The sequence below is a fragment of the Tachypleus tridentatus genome, chromosome 2 (assembly GCF_004210375.1).
Source record: "Tachypleus tridentatus isolate NWPU-2018 chromosome 2, ASM421037v1, whole genome shotgun sequence".
Taxonomy (NCBI): domain Eukaryota; kingdom Metazoa; phylum Arthropoda; class Merostomata; order Xiphosura; family Limulidae; genus Tachypleus; species Tachypleus tridentatus.
The window spans coordinates 152,861,257-152,886,408 of NC_134826.1; the positions used below are offsets into that span (position 1 = coordinate 152,861,257).

At 30.4% G+C, this 25,152-nt stretch overlaps 1 protein-coding gene across 1 annotated transcript in view; it reads right to left on the reverse strand.

Moving 5' to 3' along the window:
- Positions 1-25,152, reverse strand: part of LOC143245650 (bridge-like lipid transfer protein family member 1) — a 252,531-nt gene that overhangs the window by 188,283 nt on the left and 39,096 nt on the right. The window contains 11 exon segments of the mRNA XM_076491999.1: positions 3,983-4,091; positions 5,385-6,114; positions 6,240-7,256; positions 8,017-8,259; positions 12,821-12,940; positions 13,266-13,460; positions 13,855-14,049; positions 19,999-20,302; positions 23,240-23,351; positions 23,354-23,399; positions 23,966-24,063. Of these exon segments, the coding sequence (XP_076348114.1) occupies positions 3,983-4,091; positions 5,385-6,114; positions 6,240-7,256; positions 8,017-8,259; positions 12,821-12,940; positions 13,266-13,460; positions 13,855-14,049; positions 19,999-20,302; positions 23,240-23,351; positions 23,354-23,399; positions 23,966-24,063 (3,169 nt within the window).

Genomic DNA, 25,152 nt, shown 5'->3' on the forward strand with positions numbered 1-25,152 from the left:
AACTTATAAGAATTTTCAACTTTCTAGAATGTTGTAAAACTTATAAGAATTTTCTCGAACTTTCCATAGCAATAAATATACAGGGGCTCACCCCTCACCACTTCAGTTTAGCTCTAGCTGCCTAAGTGAACAAATAGACCCATCTGATTTTATTAGAGATGGCATCAAGAAGCTGCAAGCATTCCCCAGACACATTCTGCAATGTATTTGGCGAATTTATCAAGACAAGAGCAAAAATGTACTCTGTAACAGAATCTGCTAAAATGTGTGAAGCCTACAAGGCATATTTCAGCATATCTGTTGGGTATCAAGACAAACCCAGGGCACCTCGCTTTACCTGCAGCACTGCAAACAACTCTAGAAGGTAAGACAAACAATTTTTGCTTGCTTTAATAGTAAGATTTTATATTCTACAAACTTTAGACCTTTTAAAATTCAAATATATTTTGGTGCACCTCAAAGAGGAATACAACAGCATCAAGACCTTGCTAAAAGCCTTGAAGTATGATGAGTATGGCTGAGAGGTTATTAGAGACTTTAAAATAGTGGCATTCCTGATGGGTCTCCAAGGAGATTTTACCAATTTTCCCTGTTATTTTTGCCTCTGGGACAGCAGGGACACCACAGAGCACTACAACAGGAAGCACTGGCCACAATTGACCGAATTCTCTGTGGGGAGACACAATGTTAAGTGTGAGCCACTAATGGACCTCCAGAAGGTGTTGTTCTTACCATTGCACATAAAATTGGGTCTTATGAAACAATTTGTTACAGCTCTTGATAAGGAGTCTGCAGCCTTCAAGTACCTTCAAGACTTCTTCCCTAAGCTGGCTGAGACAAAGATCAAAGATGGTGTCTTCATTGGACCACAAATAAAGAAGATCCTGGAGTGAACAGAATTCCCCAAGAAGCTCAGCAGGAATGATATAAAGTTTGTGGAAGCTTTGTTGCACTGGTTCAGGGCTTGGGCAATCACAAGGCAAAATATTATGTGGAACTGGTTAAGACTCTGGTGAAGAACTAGAAAAATAATGGGCTGCAGGATGTCCCTGTAAGTCCATATCCTTGATGCTCATCTTGATAAATTGAAGGAGAACATGGGAGCATACTCAGAGAAGCAAGGGAAGCGTTTCCTTCAAGATATACTGGACTTTAAAGCTGCTACCAAGGAGCGTATAACAAAAACATGATGGGAGACTATATTTGGGGCCTGATACTTGAAAGTGATTTACATTACAGTCACAAATCTCAAAAACCTACTGACTTGAAACATTTTTGTTCATTTTATATAATTTTAGTATAAATACATGTAAATCTTGATTCATATGTTGTTTTATTCAGACCTTATGTAAATGTAAATGTGCAAATTTGCCTGTTTTTACATAGAAAATAGGTTAATTTCTACATTTCATTATTCAGATCACAAAAGCAAAGTTTAAAGGGAATAATGGCCATTTTCTGTACTTTACAACATAAGCAATTAAGAAATAACACATACTATCCAGAAACAAAATTTGTGTTACATAGTGTTGTTAGTATTGTTACTAGAGTGTTGGAAAACTATTACTACTAGATTTATCAGTACTCTATTCTAGATTAGTATAGCATTCACAAACTACTGCTACTAGTTTCAGAATTAGTAAGGTGTTCAAAGCTACTGCTACTAGATTCTTAATTAGTAATGTGTTCAGAAATTATTGCTAATAGATTCTAGGTTAGTTAGATGTTCAGAAGCTACTGCTACTATATTCTAGATTAGTTAGATGTTCAGAAACTACTGCTACTAGATTCTAGGTTAGTTAGATTTTCAGAAACTACTGCTATTATAATCTAGGATATTAAGGTGTTAAGAAACTACTGCTATTAGAATCTAGGATATTAAGGTGTTCAGAAACTACTGCTATTAGAATCTAGGATATTAAGGTGTTCAGAAACTACTGCTACTAGAATCTAGGTTAGTATAGTGTTCAGAAACTACTGTTACAAGATTGTAAATTAGAAAGGTGTTCAGAAACTACTGCAACTAGATTTTAGATTAGTATAGTGTTCAGAAACTACTGCTATTAGATTCAAGGTTAGTATAGTGTTCAGAAACTACTGCTACTAGATTCAAGGTTAGTATAGTGTTCAGAAACTACTGCTATTAGATTCAAGGTTAGTATAGTGTTCAGAAACTACTGCTACTAGATTCAAGGTTAGTATAGTGTTCAGAAACTACTGCAACTAGATCCTAAGTTAGTAGTAGTTCAGAAACTACTGCTACTAGACTCTGGGTTTGTATAATGTTCAGAAACTACTGCTACTAGACTCTGGGTTTGTATAATGTTCAGAAACTACTGATAGTAGATTCTAGATTGGTGAGGTGTTCAGAAACTACTGCTACTAGATTCTTGGTTAGTATAATGTTTAGAAACTACTGCTATTAGATTCTAGGTTGGTAGTGTTCAGAAACTACTGCTACTAGATTCTTGGTAGTATAATGTTTAGAAACTACTGCTATTAGATTCTAAGTTAGTATAGTGTTAAGAAACTACTGCTACTAGACTCTAGGTTAGTATTGTGTTCAGAAACTACTGCTACTAGACTCTAGGTTAGTATTGTGTTCAGAAACTACTGCAACTAGATCCTATATTAGTAGTAGTTCAGAAACTACTGCTACTAGACTCTGGGTTAGTAAAATGTTCAGAAACTACTGATAGTAGATTCTAGATTGGTAAGGTGTTCAGAAACTACTGCTATTAGATTCTAGGTTATTAAGGTGTTTAGAAACTACTACTACTATATTGTAGATTAGTATGGTGTTCAGAAACTAATGCTACTAGATTCCATGTTAGTATAATGTTTAGAAACTACTGCTACTAGATCCTATATTAGTAGTAGTTCAGAAACTACTGCTACTAGACTCTGGGTTAGTAAAATGTTCAGAAACTACTGATAGTAGATTCTAGATTGGTAAGGTGTTCAGAAACTACTGCTATTAGATTCTAGGTTATTAAGGTGTTTAGAAACTACTACTACTATATTATAGATTAGTATGGTGTTCAGAAACTAATGCTACTAGATTCCATGTTAGTATAATGTTTAGAAACTACTGCTACTAGATTCTAGGTCAGTATCATGTTCAAAAACTACTGTTACTAAATTCTTAATTAGTGAGGTATTCAGAAACTACTGCTATAAGATTGTAGATTGCTAAGGTGTTCAGAAACTACAGCTACTAGGTTCAAGATTAGTATACTGTTCCAAAACTACTGCTACTAGATTCAAGATTAGTATACTGTTCAGAAAGCACTGCTACTAGATTCTAGGATAGTAAGGTGTTCAGAAACTTCTGCTACTAGATTGGAGATTAGTATAGTGTTCCAAAACTACTAATACTACTAGATTCTAGGTTAGTATAGTGTTTCAAAATTACTGCTACTAGATTCTAGGATAATACTGTGTTTAGAAACTAATATGAGATCGTGTGATAGTACAGTATTGAGATACTATTACAACTTGACTACGCTTTTACTACATTGTGGAGAAACTACTGCTTATTATTAGATTCTTTAATCAATTATTCTCACATTAGACTTCAATAATTGGAATAACTGGAACAGTAATAATAGACACACTAACTCCAATAAGATACTTGATTTTATGAGTCATAACACTAACTAAACTGACCAAATGTGACTTAATAGAGAAGAATAAAGTCAATATTTCATTGACTTGAATCAATACAATTGTTATTACAAATTGTAATAACAGAGACACTAATTTTAGCAACTCATTACTTTTGTGACATATCTTATCATAAGTTTGATTAACTGATTACTTTAAATGACACTATTCAATATGGAGTTACAGGTAATAACAATTCAAGCTTTGGAATATAAGAAAAGTGCTAAAGTTTTAGTTCTGAAAAGTTTAAGCTAAACCTACATTCTAAGAAGTGAAAAGCAGTGTTAAATGTAGTGGGCCCAGAAAGTCTACTTACTTTTTGAAGGTTTCAGCTTGTAGGGGTGAAACCATGATGTTAATATCACCACTCAACTTGATAACCATGGTGGTGTGCATTTGTTGTTCATTCCCAACGTTCTCTTCTCCTACAAGACAGACTGAGTTACACTATCTGACTTACATAATACTATAATAACTGATTCCTACATCACACACACTATTCATTCTTAATGATGCACAAAATACTGTGTCATAAGAATATTATAGTAATACCAGAGGTTAACTTTACTTCAATAACTATGAACAAATTATTATTCATGATTATAAAACACTGTGTCACAAGAACACTATAATAATACCAGTATGTTAACTATACTTCTACAACCATGAACAAATTATTATTAATGATTATAAAACACTGTGTCACAAGAACATTATGATAATGCCAGTAGGTTAACTTTACTCCTATAACTATGAACAAATTATTATTAATGATAATAAAATAATGTCACAAGAATATTATAGTAATACCAGAGGTTAACGTTACTCCTATAATCATGAACAAATTATTATTAATGATCATAAAACACTGTGTCACAAGAACACTATAACAATACCAGCAAGTTAACTTTACTCCTATAATTATTATTAATGATCATAAAACACTGTGTCACAAGAACAGTATAGTAATGCCAGAGGTTAACTTTACTCCTGTAACCATGAACAAATTATTATTAATGATCATAAAACACTGTGTCACAAGAATACTATAATAATACCAGTAGGTTAACTTTACTCCTATAACCATGAACAAATTATTATTAATGATCATAAAACACTGTGTCACAAGAACACTATAGTAATACCAGTAGGTTAACTTTACTCCTATAACCATGAACAAATTATTATTAATGATCATAAAACACTGTGTCACAAGAACACTCTAGTAATACCAGTAGGTTAACTTTACTCCTGTAACCATGAACAAATTATAGTTAATGATCATAAAACAGTGTCACAAGAACACTATAATAATACCAGAGGTTAACTTTACTCCTATAACCATGAACAAATTATTATTAATGATCATAAAACACTGTGTCACAAGAACACTATAATAATACCAATAGATTAACTTTACTCCTATAATTATTATTCATGATTATAAAACACTGTCACAAGAACACTATAATAATACCAGTAGGTTAACTTTACTCCTATAACCATGAACAAATTATTATTAATGATCATAAAACACTGTCACAAGAATACGATAATAATACCAGTAGGTTAACTTTACTCCTATAATTATTATTAACGATCTGTAAAGAAAATTCTCACAAGAGAATAAGTCAGCAACAAATTAACAGGACAACTAATAAAGAATATTAACATTGATAAAGTATATTGACATTAGTGATACATATAGTTTTACTTACGTTTACTAGTTTTTCTTTCAAATTTTGAATGCAGAGATCCAGGAAAGAAGGCCTTGTCTTCTTTATTACCAAAATGTTGTTGATTCAAAGAGTGGTTTCTTGCATATCGACCAGATCGATTCTTGTCAATCATGTGTATCGCAGTAAAACCTTTCACTAGTGGAGTAAATTTTGGTTTCCAGCTGTCGTGGAGCCGTAGAAATAGGTAGTGTCTGTTTGGGCCAGCCTCAGTTATTCCAGGCTGTTGAGTTAGATGAGGCAAAGGGGGGGGTTCCTGCCAATTGAGGCACTTTAGTTGTGTCATGTAAGCAGTGTAGCATGACATCAATAGGGGAGACTCTACAATGGGTTTATCCATTTGGTTGTGAAGGTTTACTAGAGCGATATCTTCTTGTGATGAAACTGCTGAGATGAATGATGAGCTAGATACAACAGAGTGAGAGTCAGGAGAGTCGTGCTGGGTGCTACTAGATGAAGAAGTACGACTACCTTCTCGAGTCGTGCAACCCTCCTCCCCGTGAAATGAAGAACACTTTTCTTCAAGCTTTTGTAATTTTCCATTATTTCCTGAAGGCGTGGAATGTCTTTTCTTTATGAGTGGCATATCCACAGCTAACGTATCACCAATTGTTCCTGAGGTTTCACTGTCTTCATCGGCCGAATAAAACATATCCAACGACTGAGCTGAATCTGTCGAAACTGCTCTTTTAACCACTTTTGGACTCGATCTCTAGTTGTAAAACTGCTTGCTCGTTTTTCCTATCTGCAGCTGATTGTACACTGGGCCAACCATTTAGAGAAATTCTTGAATTGTGTTTATGGGAGGTTATGTTAGAATTTAAATTTTCACCTTTATCTCTGTCTTCTAGGAAATGTTTTTTCACTTTCACTGTGTGAACTTCCTTTTCTGCTAATGGAAACATCTGAGGTGTCATTATTACTGTTGGAGCCTGGCACAGATAAGAATAATGGACTTCCATGCGACAAAAAACTTGAAGTTTTCATTAAGGAGGAACGAGTAGGGCTACTGAACTGACGCACAAATCGTTTAGATGGGCATTGTCCAGCTCCTCCATGAGGTTGCATTGATATAACATTGCCTCGCTTTCCTCTCTTAGAATCAAGAGAAGATGGTATCCAGGCATTCTTGGACACCTCAGGTAAGTCTTCGTGTTGGCTTCTTGTTTTGGAGATTGTTTCTTTAGTAGTTCTCCTTGAAAAACCTTCATGTGATTTAGATGTCATCTGGCTTCGAAATCCACTGAAAAACATGCAACATTTATCCGATGGTTCAGGACTGCTTCTAGAAGTTTCTCCAGAAGAACTATCAGAGATATCAAATATAAATTCTCCTTTATTTAAAAGGCTTTGACCAAAACCATAATCATCATTGGATAAGATATGAAATCTAGCAAAAACAGAGTCACTACCAGTGGTACGTGCTTTATGGGGTTGGAAGAAAATCTGACCATTTCTGTTTTTACCAAAGAAAGCACATCCACCCACACAACCACACTTCCCTTCCACTGATTGTGGAGCAACAACTTCCTCTGGAGGCCACAAAAACCAAAGATGTTTCAGTTTTTGGTCATGAATTTTCAAAAATGTATCTTGTACACAAGTCATGTATTCAGGAGATGATGACATAATGGAATCAAGAAACACAGGTCCAAGACTTACAGCCCCAACCTCAAGCCAGATGTCTGGATGAAGAGTCTGAGACTGACTAGTTGCACTTGAAGATGATGATCCTGCAGAGAGTGAAGAAATTAAAGCATACTGACGCACACAGATGTGCTGAATCAAAGCTGACAGACCAGAACTAGTGAGACCACCATGAAGATTACATGTTGCTAATCGAATTGGGAAAAACTGAAAAAAATAATAACAGAAAAACTGTTTAATGACTGAGGTAAATATTTTATACACTACCATAAAACAGAAGAAAAAAACATACAACTTTATTAATTATAATCTAAAGATTTTTGAAAAAAACTAACTTCCTGAAAATTTAGCATAACAAACAAATTTAACTTCAGTAGTAGATCTTGTTGGCTATGAATTTGATTTTTAATGAGTAAAGCTTTAACAACCATTTCAGCTCTCAATACAGTACTTATTAGGTGTCAAGCATAGACATAACAGATGTTTCTAAGTTATAACTAGTGATGTATTGAGTGTCAAAGTGTGGAATTTGCTCTCAGGGTAAGATAAGTAATTTTAGAAGGTATGGTGTTGCACCATGAATAAACAACATTATAAGGTGAACTTTGTCAGTAGTCATGTCTAATTAAAAATATATGGTGTATTTTTACTTGTTTTGCACATTTGATGAATCAATCATTTTAAATAAAAGAGACCAATGTTTTACACAACATAATTTGTTTATATGGAATTAAATAAAAAGACTAGAAGAGAAAAATATAAAACAAGATGATGCTTTATAAAATTAAAAATATTACAGTGACTACTAAAATTTAAGTTCAGTGTTCATGCTGTCCATAAATACTTTGAAAACAGTTATGAATTATATTTAAATTGTATTTATGACTGTTCTACCATTCAAAGTAGACTAGTGATACAGCTAAGTATTACAAATAGTTTAACTTGGGATTGGTTCAGATTTTTTTACCTCCAAGTTTAAGGCTGTTCCTGACTCCACTATGCACACTTCAATAGCATCTACTGACAAACGGGTCATCCTGTACTTTGCATCTTCTGGATTCAGACAAGGCTGTGAGGGTGTTGACTCTGGACACTGGAACTGAAGAAGGTCATGCTGACAATAATGATATGGAGTAGGCAGTTGAAGGTCTCCATCAATATGCTTAAACTGAAGCACAAACGTTTCTAAACCCACAACAATATGGTAAAGCTGAAACAGATATAAAAGCATCTATACTCTTCTATTTCATAGATTCCAACATAAAAAGAAAGGAACAAAGTCTCAACTTACCTTTCATGTGTTTTACAAATGATTCCAACATAGGAAGGAGGGAACAATGTCTCAACTTACCTATCATACGTTTTACAAATGATTCCAAAATAAGAAGAAAGGAACAAAGTCTCAACTTACCTATCTTACGTTTTATAAATTATTCCAACACATTAAGAAAGTAAAAAGTCTCAACTTACCTATCATGTGTTTTACAAATGATTCCAACATAAGAAGAAAGGAACAAAGTCTCAACTTACCTATCATAAGTTTTACAAATGATTCCAACATAACAAGAAAGGAACAAAGTCTCAACTTACCTATCCTACATTTTACAAATGATTCCAACATAGGAAGAAAGGAACAAAGTCTCAACTTACCTATCATACGTTTTACAAATGATTCCAACATAAGAAGAAAGGAACAAAGTCTCAAATTACCTATCATACGTTTCACAAATGATTCCAAAATAAGAAGAAAGGAACAAAGTCTCAACTTACCTATCATACGTTTTACAAATGATTCCAACATAAGAAAAAAGGAACAAAATCTCAACTTACCTATCATACGTTTTACAAATGATTCCAACATGGGAAGGAAGGAACAAAGTCTCAACTTACCTATCATACGTTTTACAAATGATTCCAACATAAGAAAAAAGGAACAAAGTCTCAACTTACCTATCATACGTTTTACAAATGATTCCAACATAAGAAAAAAGGAACAAAGTCTCAACTTACCTATCATACGTTTTACAAATGATTCCAACATGGGAAGGAAGGAACAAAGTCTCAACTTACCTATCATACGTTTTACAAATTATTCCAACACATTAATAAGGGAACAAAGTCTCAACTTACCTATCATGTGTTTTACAAATGATTCCAACATAGGAAGAAGGAAACAAAGTCTTAACTTACCTATCATATGTTTTACACATGATTCCAACACAGGAAGAAAGGAACAAAGTCTCAACTTACCTATCATACATTTTACAAATGATTCCAACATAGTAAGAAAGGAACAAAGTCTCAACTTACCTATCATACATTTCACAAATGATTCCAACAGAAGGAAGAAGAGAACAAAGTCTCAACTTACCTATCATGTGTTTTACAAATTATTCCAACATAAGAAGAAAGAAACAAAGTCTCAACTTACCTATCATACGTTTTACAAATGATTCCAAAATAAGAAGAAAGGAACAAAGTCTCAACTTACTTACCATACGTTTTACAAATGATTCCAACACAGGAAGAAGGGAACAAAGTCTCAACTTATCTATCATACATTTTACAAATGATTCCAACATAAGAAGAAAAAAACAAAGTCTCAACTTACCTATCATATGTTTTACAAATGATTCCAACGTAGGAAGAAAGGAACAAAGTCTCAACTTACCTATCATACGTTTTATAAATTATTCCAACACATTAAGAAAGTAAAAAGTCTCAACTTACCTATCATGTGTTTTACAAATGATTCCAACATAGGAAGAAAGGAACAAAGTTTCAACTTACCTATCATAAGTTTTACAAATGATTCCAACATAACAAGAAAGGAACAAAGTCTCAACTTACCTATCCTACATTTTACAAATGATTCCAACATAGGAAGAAAGGAACAAAGTCTCAACTTATCTATCATACGTTTTACAAATGATTCCAACATAAGAAGAAAGGAACAAAGTCTCAAATTACCTATCATACATTTCACAAATGATTCCAAAATAAGAAGAAAGGAACAAAGTCTCAACTTACCTTTCATGTGTTTTACAAATGATTCCAACATAGGAAGAAGGGAACAACGTCTCAACTTACCTATCATACGTTTTACAAATGATTCCAAAATAAGAAGAAAGGAACAAAGTCTCAACTAACCTATCATACGTTTTATAAATTATTCCAACACATTAAGAAAGGAAAAAGTCTCAACTTACCTATCATGTGTTTTACAAATGATTCCAACATAGGAAGAAAGGAACAAAGTCTCAACTTACCTATCATAAGTTTTACAAATGATTCCAACATAACAAGAAAGGAACAAAGTCTCAACTTACCTATCCTACATTTTACAAATGATTCCAACATAGGAAGAAAGGAACAAAGTCTCAACTTACCTATCATACGTTTTACAAATGATTCCAACATAAGAAGAAAGGAACAAAGTCTCAAATTACCTATCATACGTTTCACAAATGATTCCAAAATAAGAAGAAAGGAACAAAGTCTCAACTTACCTATCATTCATTTTACAAATGATTCCAACGTAGGAAGAAAGGAACAAAGTCTCAACTTACCTATCATACGTTTTACAAATGATTCCAACGTAGGAAGAAAGGAACAAAGTCTCAACTTACCTATCATACGTTTTACAAATGATTCCAACACAGGAAGAAAGGAACAAAGTCTCAACTTATCTATCATACATTTTACAAATGATTTCAACATTAGAAGAAAGGAACAAAGTCTCAACTTACCTATCATATGTTTTACAAATGATTCCAACATGGGAAGAAAGAACAAAGTCTCAACTTACCTATCATACATTTTACAAATGATTCCAACATGGGAAGAAGGAAACAAAGTCTCAACTTACCTATCATACGTTTTACAAATGATTCCAACATGGGAAGAAGGAAACAAAGTCTCAACTTACCTATCATACGTTTTACAAATGATTCCAACATGGGAAGAAGGAAACAAAGTCTCAACTTACCAATCATGTGCTCTACAATTAAATAACAAACATGATATATTTTCAATGTATTATAGAAGTAGGAACTAGAATAATGTATATCATTAATATTTACTACAAGTATTATAGAAGTAGGAACTAGAATAATGTACATCATTAATATTTACTACAAGTATTATAGAAGTAGGAACTAGAATAATGTACATCATTAATATTTATTACAAGTATTACACAAGTAAGAAGTGTGGAACAAACATTTGATAGTTTGTATTATCAAGTAAAAAGTTGCTCATAAGATAACAGAATTGTTTTCTAATATACAATGACAGCAAAGAAATATATGAGACAAAGAAAATACAAATTAATCACTGTTTGTAAAAGTGTTGTAATAAACAAATTTAAAATAAAATACAAATTAATCACTGTTTGTAAAAGTGTTGTAATAAACAAATTTAAAATAAAATACAAATTAATCACTGTTTGTAAAAGTGTTGTAATAAACAAATTTAAAATAAAATACAAATTAATCACTGTTTGTAAAAGTGTTGTAATAAACAAATTTAAAATAAAATACAAATTAATCACTGTTTGCAAAAGTGTTGTAATAAACAAATTTAAAATAAAATACAAATAATCTAAGTACTTTAAAGAAAACAAAACTGTATGAAGAATGAGTGTATTTTGAAGGCTTTACTGCACTTGGAGTGTATTAGTCTTAAATACAAACAGTTACCTGATACTTTCAATAACAAATAGTACCAGAAATAACACGTAAGACAGGTGTATTGATTTGTTGTAAGTTGAACAAGTAAGATAGGAACGAACCAGTTGTAAAATTAAATGTTCCTTCAAAAACATTAAGAGAACAGCTTGTCACATGTGGAAAACTATAGTGTTGAAAGATGTTAAGTTAGGAGTGAATTATATAGATAAGGTCTACATAAGTAATATAAACTATATATAAGCTGTACTAATACCTTAAGACTGTTCATACTGAACTATATAAAGAGAGATAAACACAGAATCATCAACAGTGGTACTTTAAAATATTAACCATGAACAACACTTCTCCAATGATGACAACAAAAACAACACCTGTTTGAAAATGATAAAGTTATAATTAAATTCTTTCTATATCACTCTAATCAGAGTTGGTTCCAAAGAACATGGAAGTATCTGTACTGCACATGACAGTCTTACAGCAACCATATGTAGACAAACTAAGGTAAGTATGTGGAAGTATCTGTACTGCACATGACAGTCTTACAGCAGCCATATGTAGACAACTAAGGTAAGTATGTGGAAGTATCTGTACTGCACATGAGAGTCTTACAGCAGCCATATGTAGACAACTAAGGTAAGTATGTGGAAGTATCTGTACTGCACATGACAGTCTTACAGCAGCCATATGTAGACAAACTAAGGTAAGTATGTGGAAGTATCTGTACTGCACATGACAGTCTCACAGCAGCCATACACACACAGACTAAAGTAGGAATGTGGAAGTATCTTTGCTCGATGTGACACACAAACATAAATAAAGCAGCACACAATATACATTACGAACTGTAGATAGTTCCTGTGATATGATCTTATTACAGACAGTTATAAGCCATACAACTAAATATGATTTCCAGAGAGCTTTGAATTATTCTGAATTAAATGTCTATAAAAGTTCAAAAATTCTGCAAGTATGAAACATATTTGGAAACCATCCTATATCCAACAGTTAATTATTTATTTAACTTCATAAAATATTTTTAATAAACAAAAATTGAAAGATAAAATGTGAAAGTCTTTATACCTGAGGTAGGGTAAGTCTGCCTGTTATATCTCCTACTTGAACCTCCACTAACCAAGCATATTCTAGAGTTTCACTGTCTAGAGGGCGTCCCACATCAGAAAACATAGCATGGCCCCTAACCTGTAAGAGAGACAAACTACTGGTCACATGTTGCATGTCAGAAAACTACATTTTCTCATTATAAAAGAACTATATGAAATTATTTCCCATGTTTTAATAGAATGTTTTTTTCACAGTATACACAAGTTCATATAAAAACAGACAGTATTAAAAGGTTTTCTGCCACAATTTCTTTAAGAAAGTGACAAGTTTACTGATCCCATAAAAACACTAATGATATACAAAATAATAATCATTTAACAATAAATACTTTCATGACAATGTATGAGATTATGTTTTATTAAAGTATTATTTACAATTAAGTGACAAAAAACTCATATTACACCTGAAGTGCTGCCATTGTCAAATGTCCCTCTTTTAGATTTTGTTGACTTTCATGTCTTTCTACATTGTCGGCAGCAATAAGTACCAAAGGTGACAGCAATAGCTGTAGCTTTGTCTCTCGATAAGTTTTATGTATTTCAATTCCAAGACGCTCAAGATAGAGAGATGGGCAGGGAGGCTCATCTTTGGTACAATTCTGAAGAGACAAAACAGTTCAAACTTTATTAACCACCAAAGCATACAATAAGATTAATGTAAAAATGTTTTATTGCTATAGTGGATAATTTACTGTAACAGATAAAATAGTGTTCAGGTATCATTCACTTCAGCTTTATTTCAAAATTTAAAATTAAACAGCTACAAAAGCAATCTATATTCAGATCATTCCACTAAGACATACACTGATCATTCCCTTATGATGAAAAATATAATAAAACTCACAATTTCTATGTTTCAGATACTAAACTATGAGTTCAATAAAATATACATACATATAACAAGGGTTTACTTATGTGTAAAAAGGGTGAAATTTGTAAGAACAAGTACAATATTAAAACTACTGTTTTAAATTCATGGACTATACAAATTACCTTCATCAAATGTCCTTGAATGTCATGAAGGGTTATGGATACAGTGACCTCAAAAGGACGATAGTTACGAATATCAAGTTCTTTTTTATAAGTTTCCCCATCACCTTCAGCAGTGCTGACCTCTGGTTTTTCCTGCTCTAACCCAGTCACTAAGTCAAAATCATGAAATTGCTGTGATTCTCCTAGATAGTTCTCCTAGAAATAAAACAGTGACAACTTCAACTTTGGAAGCATTTTCTTGATATCAAAACAAGCTGCTATATATCTAAAGATAGTTTGGAAAATACATCCAAAGTGAATGGAGATCTCATTATTCTCATCTTTTATTAAAATAGGATAAAAACAAACAATTTCATCATTACATTTCTATAACACAGAAGGGTCGAGGTAGGTAGGTATTCAATGTTTATCAGCACAAAGCTACAAGGCTATCTGCATCAGACAAGATGTGGTACAGTATAGGTATAGGGCAATTAAGGTAAAAAGTAAAATATGTTAAATTAGGAACTGCCAGGAAGACTGAAGCAAGAAGTACACCCTTGCTGTCAGTCACCTGAAGGGCCTTTACAGCCCTGGGTTCAGTTCAAAAGAAGAATAAAAACTAAAATGTGTAAAATTAAGATTTGCCAGGAAGCATCAAGATTCAATTTGCAGTCAGTCACCTGAAGTTGGCCTTTCTAGTCCCAGGTTAAAGTCAAAATAAAAATTGAAATGTGTAAAAGAAATCATGTTGAAACAATAAAATGTGTAAAAGAAATCATATTAAAACAAAATGTGAAAAAGAAATCACATTAAAACAATAAAATGTGTAAGATAAATCATGTTAAAGCAATAAAATGTGTAAAATAAATCATATTAAAACAATAAAATGTGTAAAAGAAATCATATTAAAACAATAAAATGTGTAAAAGAAACCATATTAAAACAATAAAATGTGTAAAAGACACCAAATTAAAACAATAAAATGTGAAAAATAAATCATTAAAACAATAAAATTCGTAAGATAAATCATGTTAAAGCAATAAAATGTGTAAAAGAAATCATATTAAAACAATAAAATGTGTAAAAGAAATCATATTAAAACAATAAAATGTGTAAGATAAATCATGTTAAAGCAATAAAATGTGTAAAAGAAACCATATTAAAACAATAAAATGTGAAAAAGAAATCATATTAAAACAATAAAATGTGCAAGATAAATCATGTTAAAGCAATAAAATGTGTAAAAGAAATCATATTAAAACAATAAAATGTGAAAAAGAAATCATATTAAAACAATAAAATGTGTAAGATAAATCATGTTAAAGCAGTGAAATGTGTAAAAGAAATGATATTAAAACAATAAAATGTGAAAAAGAAATCATATTAAAACAATAAAATGTGTAAGATAAATCATGTTAAAGCAATAAAATGTGTAAAAGAAACCATATTAAAACAATAAAATGTGTAAGATAAATCATGTTAAAGCAATAAAATGTGTAAAAGAAACCATATTAAAACAATAAAATGTGAAAAAGAAATCATATTAAAACAATAAAATGTGCAAGATAAATCATGTTAAAGCAATAAAATGTGTAAAAGAAATCATATTAAAACAATAAAATGTGAAAAAGAAATCATATTAAAACAATAAAATGTGTAAGATAAACCATGTTAAAGAAAGTGAAATGTGTAAAAGAAATGATATTAAAACAATAAAATGTGAAAAAGAAATCATATTAAAACAATAAAATGTGTAAGATAAATCATGTTAAAGCAATAAAATGTGTAAAAGAAACCATATTAAAACAATAAAATGTGTAAAAGAAATCATATTAAAACAATAAAATGTGTAAAAGAAATCATATTAAAACAATAAAATGTGTAAAAGAAATCATATTAAAACAACAAAATGTGTAAAAGACACCAAATTAAAACAATAAAATGTGAAAAAGAAATCATATTAAAACAATAAAATGTGTAAGATAAATCATGTTAAAGCAATAAAATGTGTAAAAGAAACCATATTAAAACAATAAAATGTGAAAAAGAAATATTAAAACAATAAAATGTGTAAAAGAAATCATGTTAAAGCAATAAAATGTGTAAAAGAAATCATATTAAAACAATAAAATGTGAAAAGGAAATCATATTAAAACAATAAAATGTGTAAGATAAATCATGTTAAGGTAATAAAATGTGTGAAAGAAACCATATTAAAACAATAAAATGTGAAAAAGAAATCATATTAAAACAATAAAATGTGTAAAAGAAATCATTAAAACAATAAAATGTGTAAGATAAATCATGTTAAAGCAGTAAAATGTGTAAAAGAAATGATATTAAAACAATAAAATGTGAAAAAGAAATCATATTAAAACAATAAAATGTGTAAGATAAATCATGTTAAAGCAATAAAATGTGTAAAAGAAATCATATTAAAACAATAAAATGTGTAAAAGAAATCATATTAAAACAATAAAATGTGTAAAAGAAACCATATTAAAACAATAAAATGTGAAAAAGACACCAAATTAAAACAATAAAATGTGAAAAAGAAATCATATTAAAACAATAAAATTTGTAAGATAAATCATGTTAAAGCAACAAAATGTGTAAAAGAAATCATATTAAAACAATAAAATGTGAAAAAGAAATCATATTAAAACAATAAAATGTGTAAGATAAATCATGTTAAAGTAATAAAATGTGTAAAAGAAATGATATTAAAACAATAAAATGTGTAAAAGAAATGATATTAAAACAATAAAATGTGTAAAAGAAATCATATTAAAACAATAAAATGTGTAAGATAAATCATGTTAAAGCAATAAAATGTGTAAAAGAAATCATATTAAAACAATAAAATGTGAAAAAGAAATCATATTAAAACAATAAAATGTGCAAGATAAATCATGTTAAAGCAATAAAATGTGTAAAAGAAATCATATTAAAACAATAAAATGTGTAAAAGAAATCATATTAAAACAATAAAATGTGTAAGATAAATCATGTTAAAGCAGTAAAATGTGTAAAAGAAATGATATTAAAACAATAAAATGTGAAAAAGAAATCATATTAAAACAATAAAATGTGTAAGATAAATCATGTTAAAGCAATAAAATGTGTAAAAGAAACCATATTAAAACAATAAAATGTGTAAAAGAAATCATATTAAAACAATAAAATGTGTAAAAGAAATCATATTAAAACAATAAAATGTGTAAAAGAAACCATATTAAAACAATAAAATGTGTAAAAGACACCAAATTAAAACAATAAAATGTGAAAAAGAAATCATATTAAAACAATAAAATGTGTAAGATAAATCATGTTAAAGTAATAAAATGTGTAAAAGAAACCATATTAAAACAATAAAATGTGAAAAAGAAATCATATTAAAACAATAAAATGTGTAAGATAAATCATGTTAAAGTAATAAAATGTGTAAAAGAAACCATATTAAAACAATAAAATGTGAAAAAGAAATCATATTAAAACAATAAAATGTGTAAGATAAATCATGTTAAAACAATAAAATGTGTAAAAGACACCAAATTAAAACAATAAAATGTGAAAAAGAAATCATATTAAAACAATAAAATGTGTAAGATAAATCATGTTAAAGTAATAAAATGTGTAAAAGAAACCATATTAAAACAATAAAATGTGAAAAAGAAATCATATTAAAACAATAAAATGTGTAAGATAAATCATGTTAAAGCAATAAAATGTGTAAAAGATATCATATTAAAACAAAATGTGTAAAAGAAATCATATTAAAACAATAAAATGTGTAAGATAAATCATGTTAAAGTAATAAAATGTGTAAAAGAAATGATATTAAAACAATAAAATGTGTAAAAGAAATCATATTAAAACAATAAAATGTGTAAGATAAATCATGCTAAAATGCTATATAGTCTGGTAAAAAACCTTAATTTAAGTGTAAAAGACCAATGGTTCTTAAAAATGTAAAAACATGAGTGAGATGGGCAGTATTACCAATAACATTGACCAAAGTCAAGGGCAAACCCACCTTACAAATATCTTTAAAACGGTGTCGTCGTTCTAGGTTGTAACGATGGCATGATAATAAAATGTGGATGATTATAATCTGAGTGCTACATAGACCACACAATGGTGCAGCAGTTTCAGATAAAAGGAAGTGGTGGGTTAAAAAACTGAGACCAATACATAGCCTTGACAAAACAACCTCCTCTCTTCGATCCTTACAGAAGCAAGAGAGCAAAAGACCTAGAGAAGGTTTGATTTGAAAAAGCTTGTTATTGTGTTGCTCATTCTAGGTTGCCTGCCATCTGGTGTACAGTCTGGATTTGATAACCGGACATGTACGAAATGGGTACCGGGATAACAGATCCAGAACAGACAGACTTTGCTGCTTTGTCAGCCAGCACATTCCCACATACACCAACATGACCTGGTATCCAAAAGAATTTGACAGAGACAAATGAGAGAGAAAGATGGGCCAGTTTGTTTTTGATATTGATGAGAAAAGGGTGGTGACTTGGAATGAATCCAGGGCCAATAGGCAGCTGAGTGAATCTGTATATATTGTACATTTTGTATATTGCATTATTTCAATATGATTTAGGGCAAGAGAGATGGCACACCTTATTTACCTTCAATTTCAAGCGTACTGATTTTTGTACATTATTTAGTTTCCATAGTTCAGATAAACCTTATTTACCTTCAATTTCAAGCATACTGATTGTTGTATATTATTTAGTTTCCACAGTTCAGATAAACCTTATTTACCTTCAATTTCAAGCATACTGATTGTTGTACATTATTTAGTTTCAACAGTTCAGATAAAATTTATTTACCTTCAATTTCAAACACACTGATTGTTGTACATTATTTAGTTTCCACAGTTCAAATAAACCTTATTTACCTTCAATTTCAAGCATACTGATTTTGTACATTATTTAGTTTCCACAGTTCAGGTAAACCTTATTTACCTTCAATTTCAAGCATACTGATTGTTGTATATTATTTAGTTTCCACAGTTCAGATAAACCTTATTTACCTTTAATTTCAAGCATACTGATTGTAGTACATTATTTAGTTTCCACAGTTCAGATAAACCTTATTTACCTTCAATTTCAAGCATACTGATTGTTGCACATTATTTAGTTTCAACAGTTCAGGTAACCTTATTTACCTTCAATTTCAAGCATACTGATTTTGTACATTATTTAGTTTCAACAGTTCAGATAAACCTTATTTACCTTCAATTTCAAGCATACTGATTTTGTACATTATTTAGTTTCCACAGTTCAGGTAAACCTTATTTACCTTCAATTTCAAGCATACTGATTGTTGTATATTATTTAGTTTCCACAGTTCAGATAAACCTTATTTACCTTTAATTTCAAGCATACTGATTGTAGTACATTATTTAGTTTCCACAGTTCAGATAAACCTTATTTACCTTTAATTTCAAGCATACTGATTGTTGTGCATTATTTAGTTTCCACAGTTCAGATAAACCTTATTTACCTTCAATTTCAAGCATACTGATTGTTGTACATTATTTAGTTTCCACAGTTCAGATAAACCTTATTTACCTTCAATCAATATTTATTATAATTATAATAACACAGTTATTAAAAATGAAAAAAAAATTCAAATAATTTTAGAAGAATAACAAGTTGATGACAAGGAATCCACTTTGAAACTAATTAAACTTTAAAGTTGGCTTGAATGGGTAGAGAAAGAAACTTTATAACAAGTTTAAGACAATAACAAATGTGCAACATTTTGACATGGCCACTAGCTAAAGATGACAAAACCATATTCAAATGTTGTATACCTGTTATTGAGTTAAACTTGTAATAATTTATTTTCTTGATTTTATTAATGTCTAGTAATGCACATTTTTCAACATAACAATGAAAAAAACTGCAGATATTGTAAAGACAATTCAATTATTAAATCATAAGTGACAATCATAACATAATGCTTTGTTGTTTTCAGTAAATTCTGGTATTATAACATACTTTCAGATCATGAAGTCTATGAGGAGTATAATAAAGTATGAACAACACAATACACTGTAATTCATGTGAAAATATATAATTTTAAATTAACCTTAAGCATACATCTGTCATGCTTTATGTTTGACGTTAACCCGTTGCATACCTTTAAAAATAATATATGACGTAGCAAAGAACCTGTTAGAGACAAAACAGAAGGCCCGACTTCCAGTTCCACCTCAATAATATCTGGGAGCAAGGTTGTTGGATCAAAATCTTCTGTGGATGGTGTTTTTTGGTTAGGCTTACTATGAGCTGCTAGGCCTGATTGGAGACAGCAGTATTTCCTCCCTCTCTGAGTGGTGACATCAAGGTCATACTGATGTTTCAGTAGAGGAAATACAGGATAATAGGTGTACGTGATGCTGAGAGCAAGAATTGGTACTGACCAGCAATCTATCCATCTAGAACTAAATACAAACAGATGAGATTATTTTTAGAAAGGCTGTACATTATCACGCTACAAGTTTGTAGTTTAGCAAAGTGTAATCTCAAGGTGTTTGTCCAGCTGCATTTCTATTAACCTTATGCGTCAAAGTGTACAGAGTACCATTAACATTGTACTAAGTATTTGATATTGGCTGTCAATTATCCATTTTACCCTACACTGTTGAGTCTTACAGAATAATAGTTGTTAAATAATCACAGTATTGTTTCTTAGTTACATAAACTCTGAATTACACTGGCTTCCAGAATGTTCAAACATATCTACACTACTTGTAATAAGTTTTCAGCACTTCTTAATTTTCAAATACATGAAGAGATTGGCAAATACTTAAAGTGCGTAAACAATCAACATTCGCAGATATTGTTAACAGCAACAGAACAATATGTCCAAATCTGCTTGACAATGAAAATCACAACTTTTGAAATGAGTGCTTCTCATAAGTCCACATCTGTTTGATTGTGCTTAATTTATCAACAACAATTTACTGTGGTAAGAGAATTACAATGTCATCACCTGGCTAGCCCTTTCATCTTATGTATTCAGTAAAACATGTTACTTTACTATCTTTAGCATGACCAAGTGTTTCAACATGTTACTTTACTATCTTTAGCATGACCAAGTGTTTCAACATGTTACTTTACTATCTTTAGCATGACCAAGTGTTTCAACATGTTACTTTACTATCTTTAGCATGACCAAGTGTTTCAACATGTTACTTTACTATCTTTAGCATGACCAAGTGTTTCAACATGTTACTTTACTATCTTTAGCATGACCAAGTGTTTCAACATGTTACTTTACTATCTTTAGCATGACCAAGTGTTTCAACATGTTACTTTACTATCTTTAGCATGACCAAGTGTTTCAACATGTTACTTTACTATCTTTAGCATGACCGAGTGTTTCAACATGTTACTTTACTATCTTTAGCATGACCAAGTGTTTCAACATGTTACTTTACTATCTTTAGCATGACCAAGTGTTTCAGTTATACCTTTCACCATTGTTCTCTGTAAGGAAAACCACCATTTTAACACAAAATTCATTTGTTCTCGTTATTTTTTATGCACAGATTTACACAATGTTTTATTTCTGTTAAGCCACTAGGGGGCTCTGTAAGAAACCATCTGGATTCACCTGTATATAACTAATGGTGTGTCACATATTTGATGTCAGTTGGTTCAGTGACATCATGTTAAAGGAGAGTGAGTACTAGATACAATAAACTTAATAGTGTGTCACATATTTGGTTCAGTGACATCATGTTAAAGGAGAGTGAGTACTAGATACAATAAACTTAATAGTGTGTCACATATTTGGTTCAGTGACATCATGTTAAAGGAGAGTGAGTACTAGATACAATAAACTACAGATATGAAGTTCACACGTTCTACTCTTTAACATGTACATCAACTTCTCAGTATCTTAGAACTTATTTGTCAATTCTTGACTACATGTACTTTTGTTACTTATCTGATATTTTGTGATCAACAGACTTGTATATTTTAATAAAACCTTATTGAATTTCATATAGATGAACATGGTAAATTCAGAATTATAGTTCATATCTCACCTCCAACTTGTGGTCGGTCAACCAGACTAATCCCGTGCACATTTGGTTAACAATGTGAACTTTAACCAAGCAGGAAGTGATATGTAAACAAACATATATGATATGTAGTGAGCTTTAAATTATAGCATTTGGATGTATCCTCAGAATATAAAGTTCTATTCTCATAGTACAATGGAAACTCATGACAATCAATTTAACAAAAGAAAACACCAACTTTGGATTGTACAGATGTTATTCATTGGTAAACACAAACATATGTACTAGTGCAGAAACATACAGTACTGTGAAAAAGTGTTAGGATAAAATAAAAAGTCAGATTTCAGACCACTTTTATAGAACAATGATAGATAAACCACAGATGAAACATCAACATTGTATTAATCTTCATATTTAGCACAACAGAAACTTGATGGAAGTTCTTGAGTTCAGCAAACAGTTAATATTTTGTGTTTCTGTTTTAATGACTGCAGACAAACTTTCAGGCATTGTTGCAGTATACTTAATCAGAGTGTCTCTGTATTCACAATATTTGGAGATGAAATTAAATGTTCTTTTTAGCTGCTACATGACCAAATATTCCATTATCAGTGACTATTCTTGATACTGTAGATGTGATCACTTTTCTATCATCTGGTGCATGGTTATTTATAAGTGACAATCTTTCTTCTGTCCTGTAAGCTACATAAAGAAAGATACTTAACATCAGTATCATTGAGTTTAGGTGTTCTACCTCTTCCTTTCTTATTTCTAAATTTACCTATCTCAGTCTCATGATTTACAGATTACTTGACAGTGTTTTGGAGTATTTCAAGTCTGTAGCAATTTATCAGAGTCCAACCAGCATCACATAAAACTTTTTATACAAACTCTGCCCTACTCACAATTATCTATGGATTTTGAGCTGTGGCATGACAATCAAAATGTAAGTACATAGTGTTAAACACTGTTTTTTATTTGTGGAGTGCTATTAAATTGATTTATTATAGTGAATACCAGTATCATATACAAGTTCCTAGCTTCTTTCTATATAGTTAAGACACTGAATAAAGTACTATAACAGTTATTTCAGAACCTAAATTTTATCAATTTGTTCACTGAAGCAGAACTCTTATGATACAAGTACATGGGAATTCTAAAGAATTATAACTATTCTCACCCTGGCTTACTCAGTTGTCAACAGAGATCAGTGAAACATTACCATAATGTTAAAATTTACATCCCATAATGACAAGGAAGAATTAAGTCCATACAGTGGAAAGAATGATAGAATATTCTCTTGTCCTAACACTTTGTACTGTAGTACAATAAAAATATGTGATTAACAACCTGGGTTGAGCAACATTTCTCCATCTCTTGCTGTCTTCTTCTTCTGTTTGTTTTATAGATCCATCTCTGTTTGTTAGTTTAGCACACTTAGCTAAAAGTTGAGAGATGCTGAGTTGCTGTCAGCTTCTGGTAAATATAAGGACAAATCCAGGCACTCACCCTATATCAACAAAGTTTATTGTAATTAAACAAAATAACATTCTCAAGTCTATAAAGCAAAATAACAGAACATTAAGTATTCAAAATACCATACACACAATATTACAATACTTAAAGTATGCAAAATACCATACACACAATACTGGAATACTACAGTACTTAAAGTATGCAAAATACCATACACACAATACTAGAATATTACAGTACATAAAGTACTCAAAATACCACACACACAATATTACATAATAATTATGAGTATAAGGAAATAATCAACTATTTAGTGTTTCCAATTATTAATTAATCAAAACATAACATAGAATACTTTATAACCACATAGATATGAAACTGTTGTATCTTTAGTGTGTGTGTCATACATAGTGTAACATAACACAGAATACTTTATAAATACATTGATAAGGAACTGTCATATCTTTAGTGTGAATCATACATAGTGTAACATAACATAGAATACTTTATAACCACATAGACATGAAGCTGTCGTATCTTCAGCGTATGTCATACATAGTGTTACTTAAAATAACACATAAACAGGAAACTCTGTTGTACCTGAATCCAGAACTTCAGTGTGTTAGTAGGTGGTAAAAATTCAGTGAACAGGAGATCAAAAGACATATCAAATAATTCTCCAGACACAGCTAAATGAGCTATGTAATGAAAGAAAACATGTACATGTTTAGTATGTACAAATCAAATTTAAGAATCAGTATAAATATTTTCTGTATTCTTCCTGGAATGAGTTTGTGACCAAATCAGGTATTAAATCATGTATTTCAGAATGGCTGGTATGGGTCTTAACACTTTTATTGATAAAAAGAGAACAATGTTCGACCTTTCTACGTCATCTTCAGGTTAACAAAGTATTAAATCAAACCTGATTTAGCACAAAAACATTCCATACATACTGACATTCCATTCAGTATAATATAAGTTAAACCTTTATATGACAAATGTTTTGCTGCTTTTCCATTTTGATTAAATTCTAAAAACTTTTCAAGTTGTACATTTTGATACAAAGATCCAATTATATTTAGAAAAATTGTGTATTAGTCTAAAAATACAGCAATGTAATATAGAACACAGCAGAAAAAGATACAAGTACAATTATAACACAACAAGAGAGTGAACTACTTTAAATATAACACAACAACAAAGTAAACTACTTTAAATATAACACAACAACAAAGTAAACTACTTTAATTATAACACAACAACAAAGTAAACTACTTTAAATATAACACAACAACAGAGTAAACAACTTTAATTATAACACAACAACAAAGTACTTTAATTACAACACAACAACAGAGTAAACAACTTTAAATATAACACAACAACAGAGTAAACTACTTTAAATATAACAACAGAGTAAACTACTTTAAATATAACACAACAAAGTAAACTACTTTAATTATAACACAACAACAAAGTACTTTAATTACAACAAAACAGAGTAAACAACTTTAAATATAACACAAGAACAGAGTAAACTACTTTAAATATAACAGAGTAAACTGCTTTAAATATAACAACAACAAAGTAAACTACTTTAATTATAACACAACAACAAAGTACTTTAATTACAACATAACAACAGAGTAAACAACTTTAAATATAACACAACAACAGAGTAAACTACTTTAAATATAACACAACAACAAAGTAAACTACTTTAATTATAACACAACAACAAAGTACTTTAATTACAACACAAAAACAGAGTAAACTACTTTAAA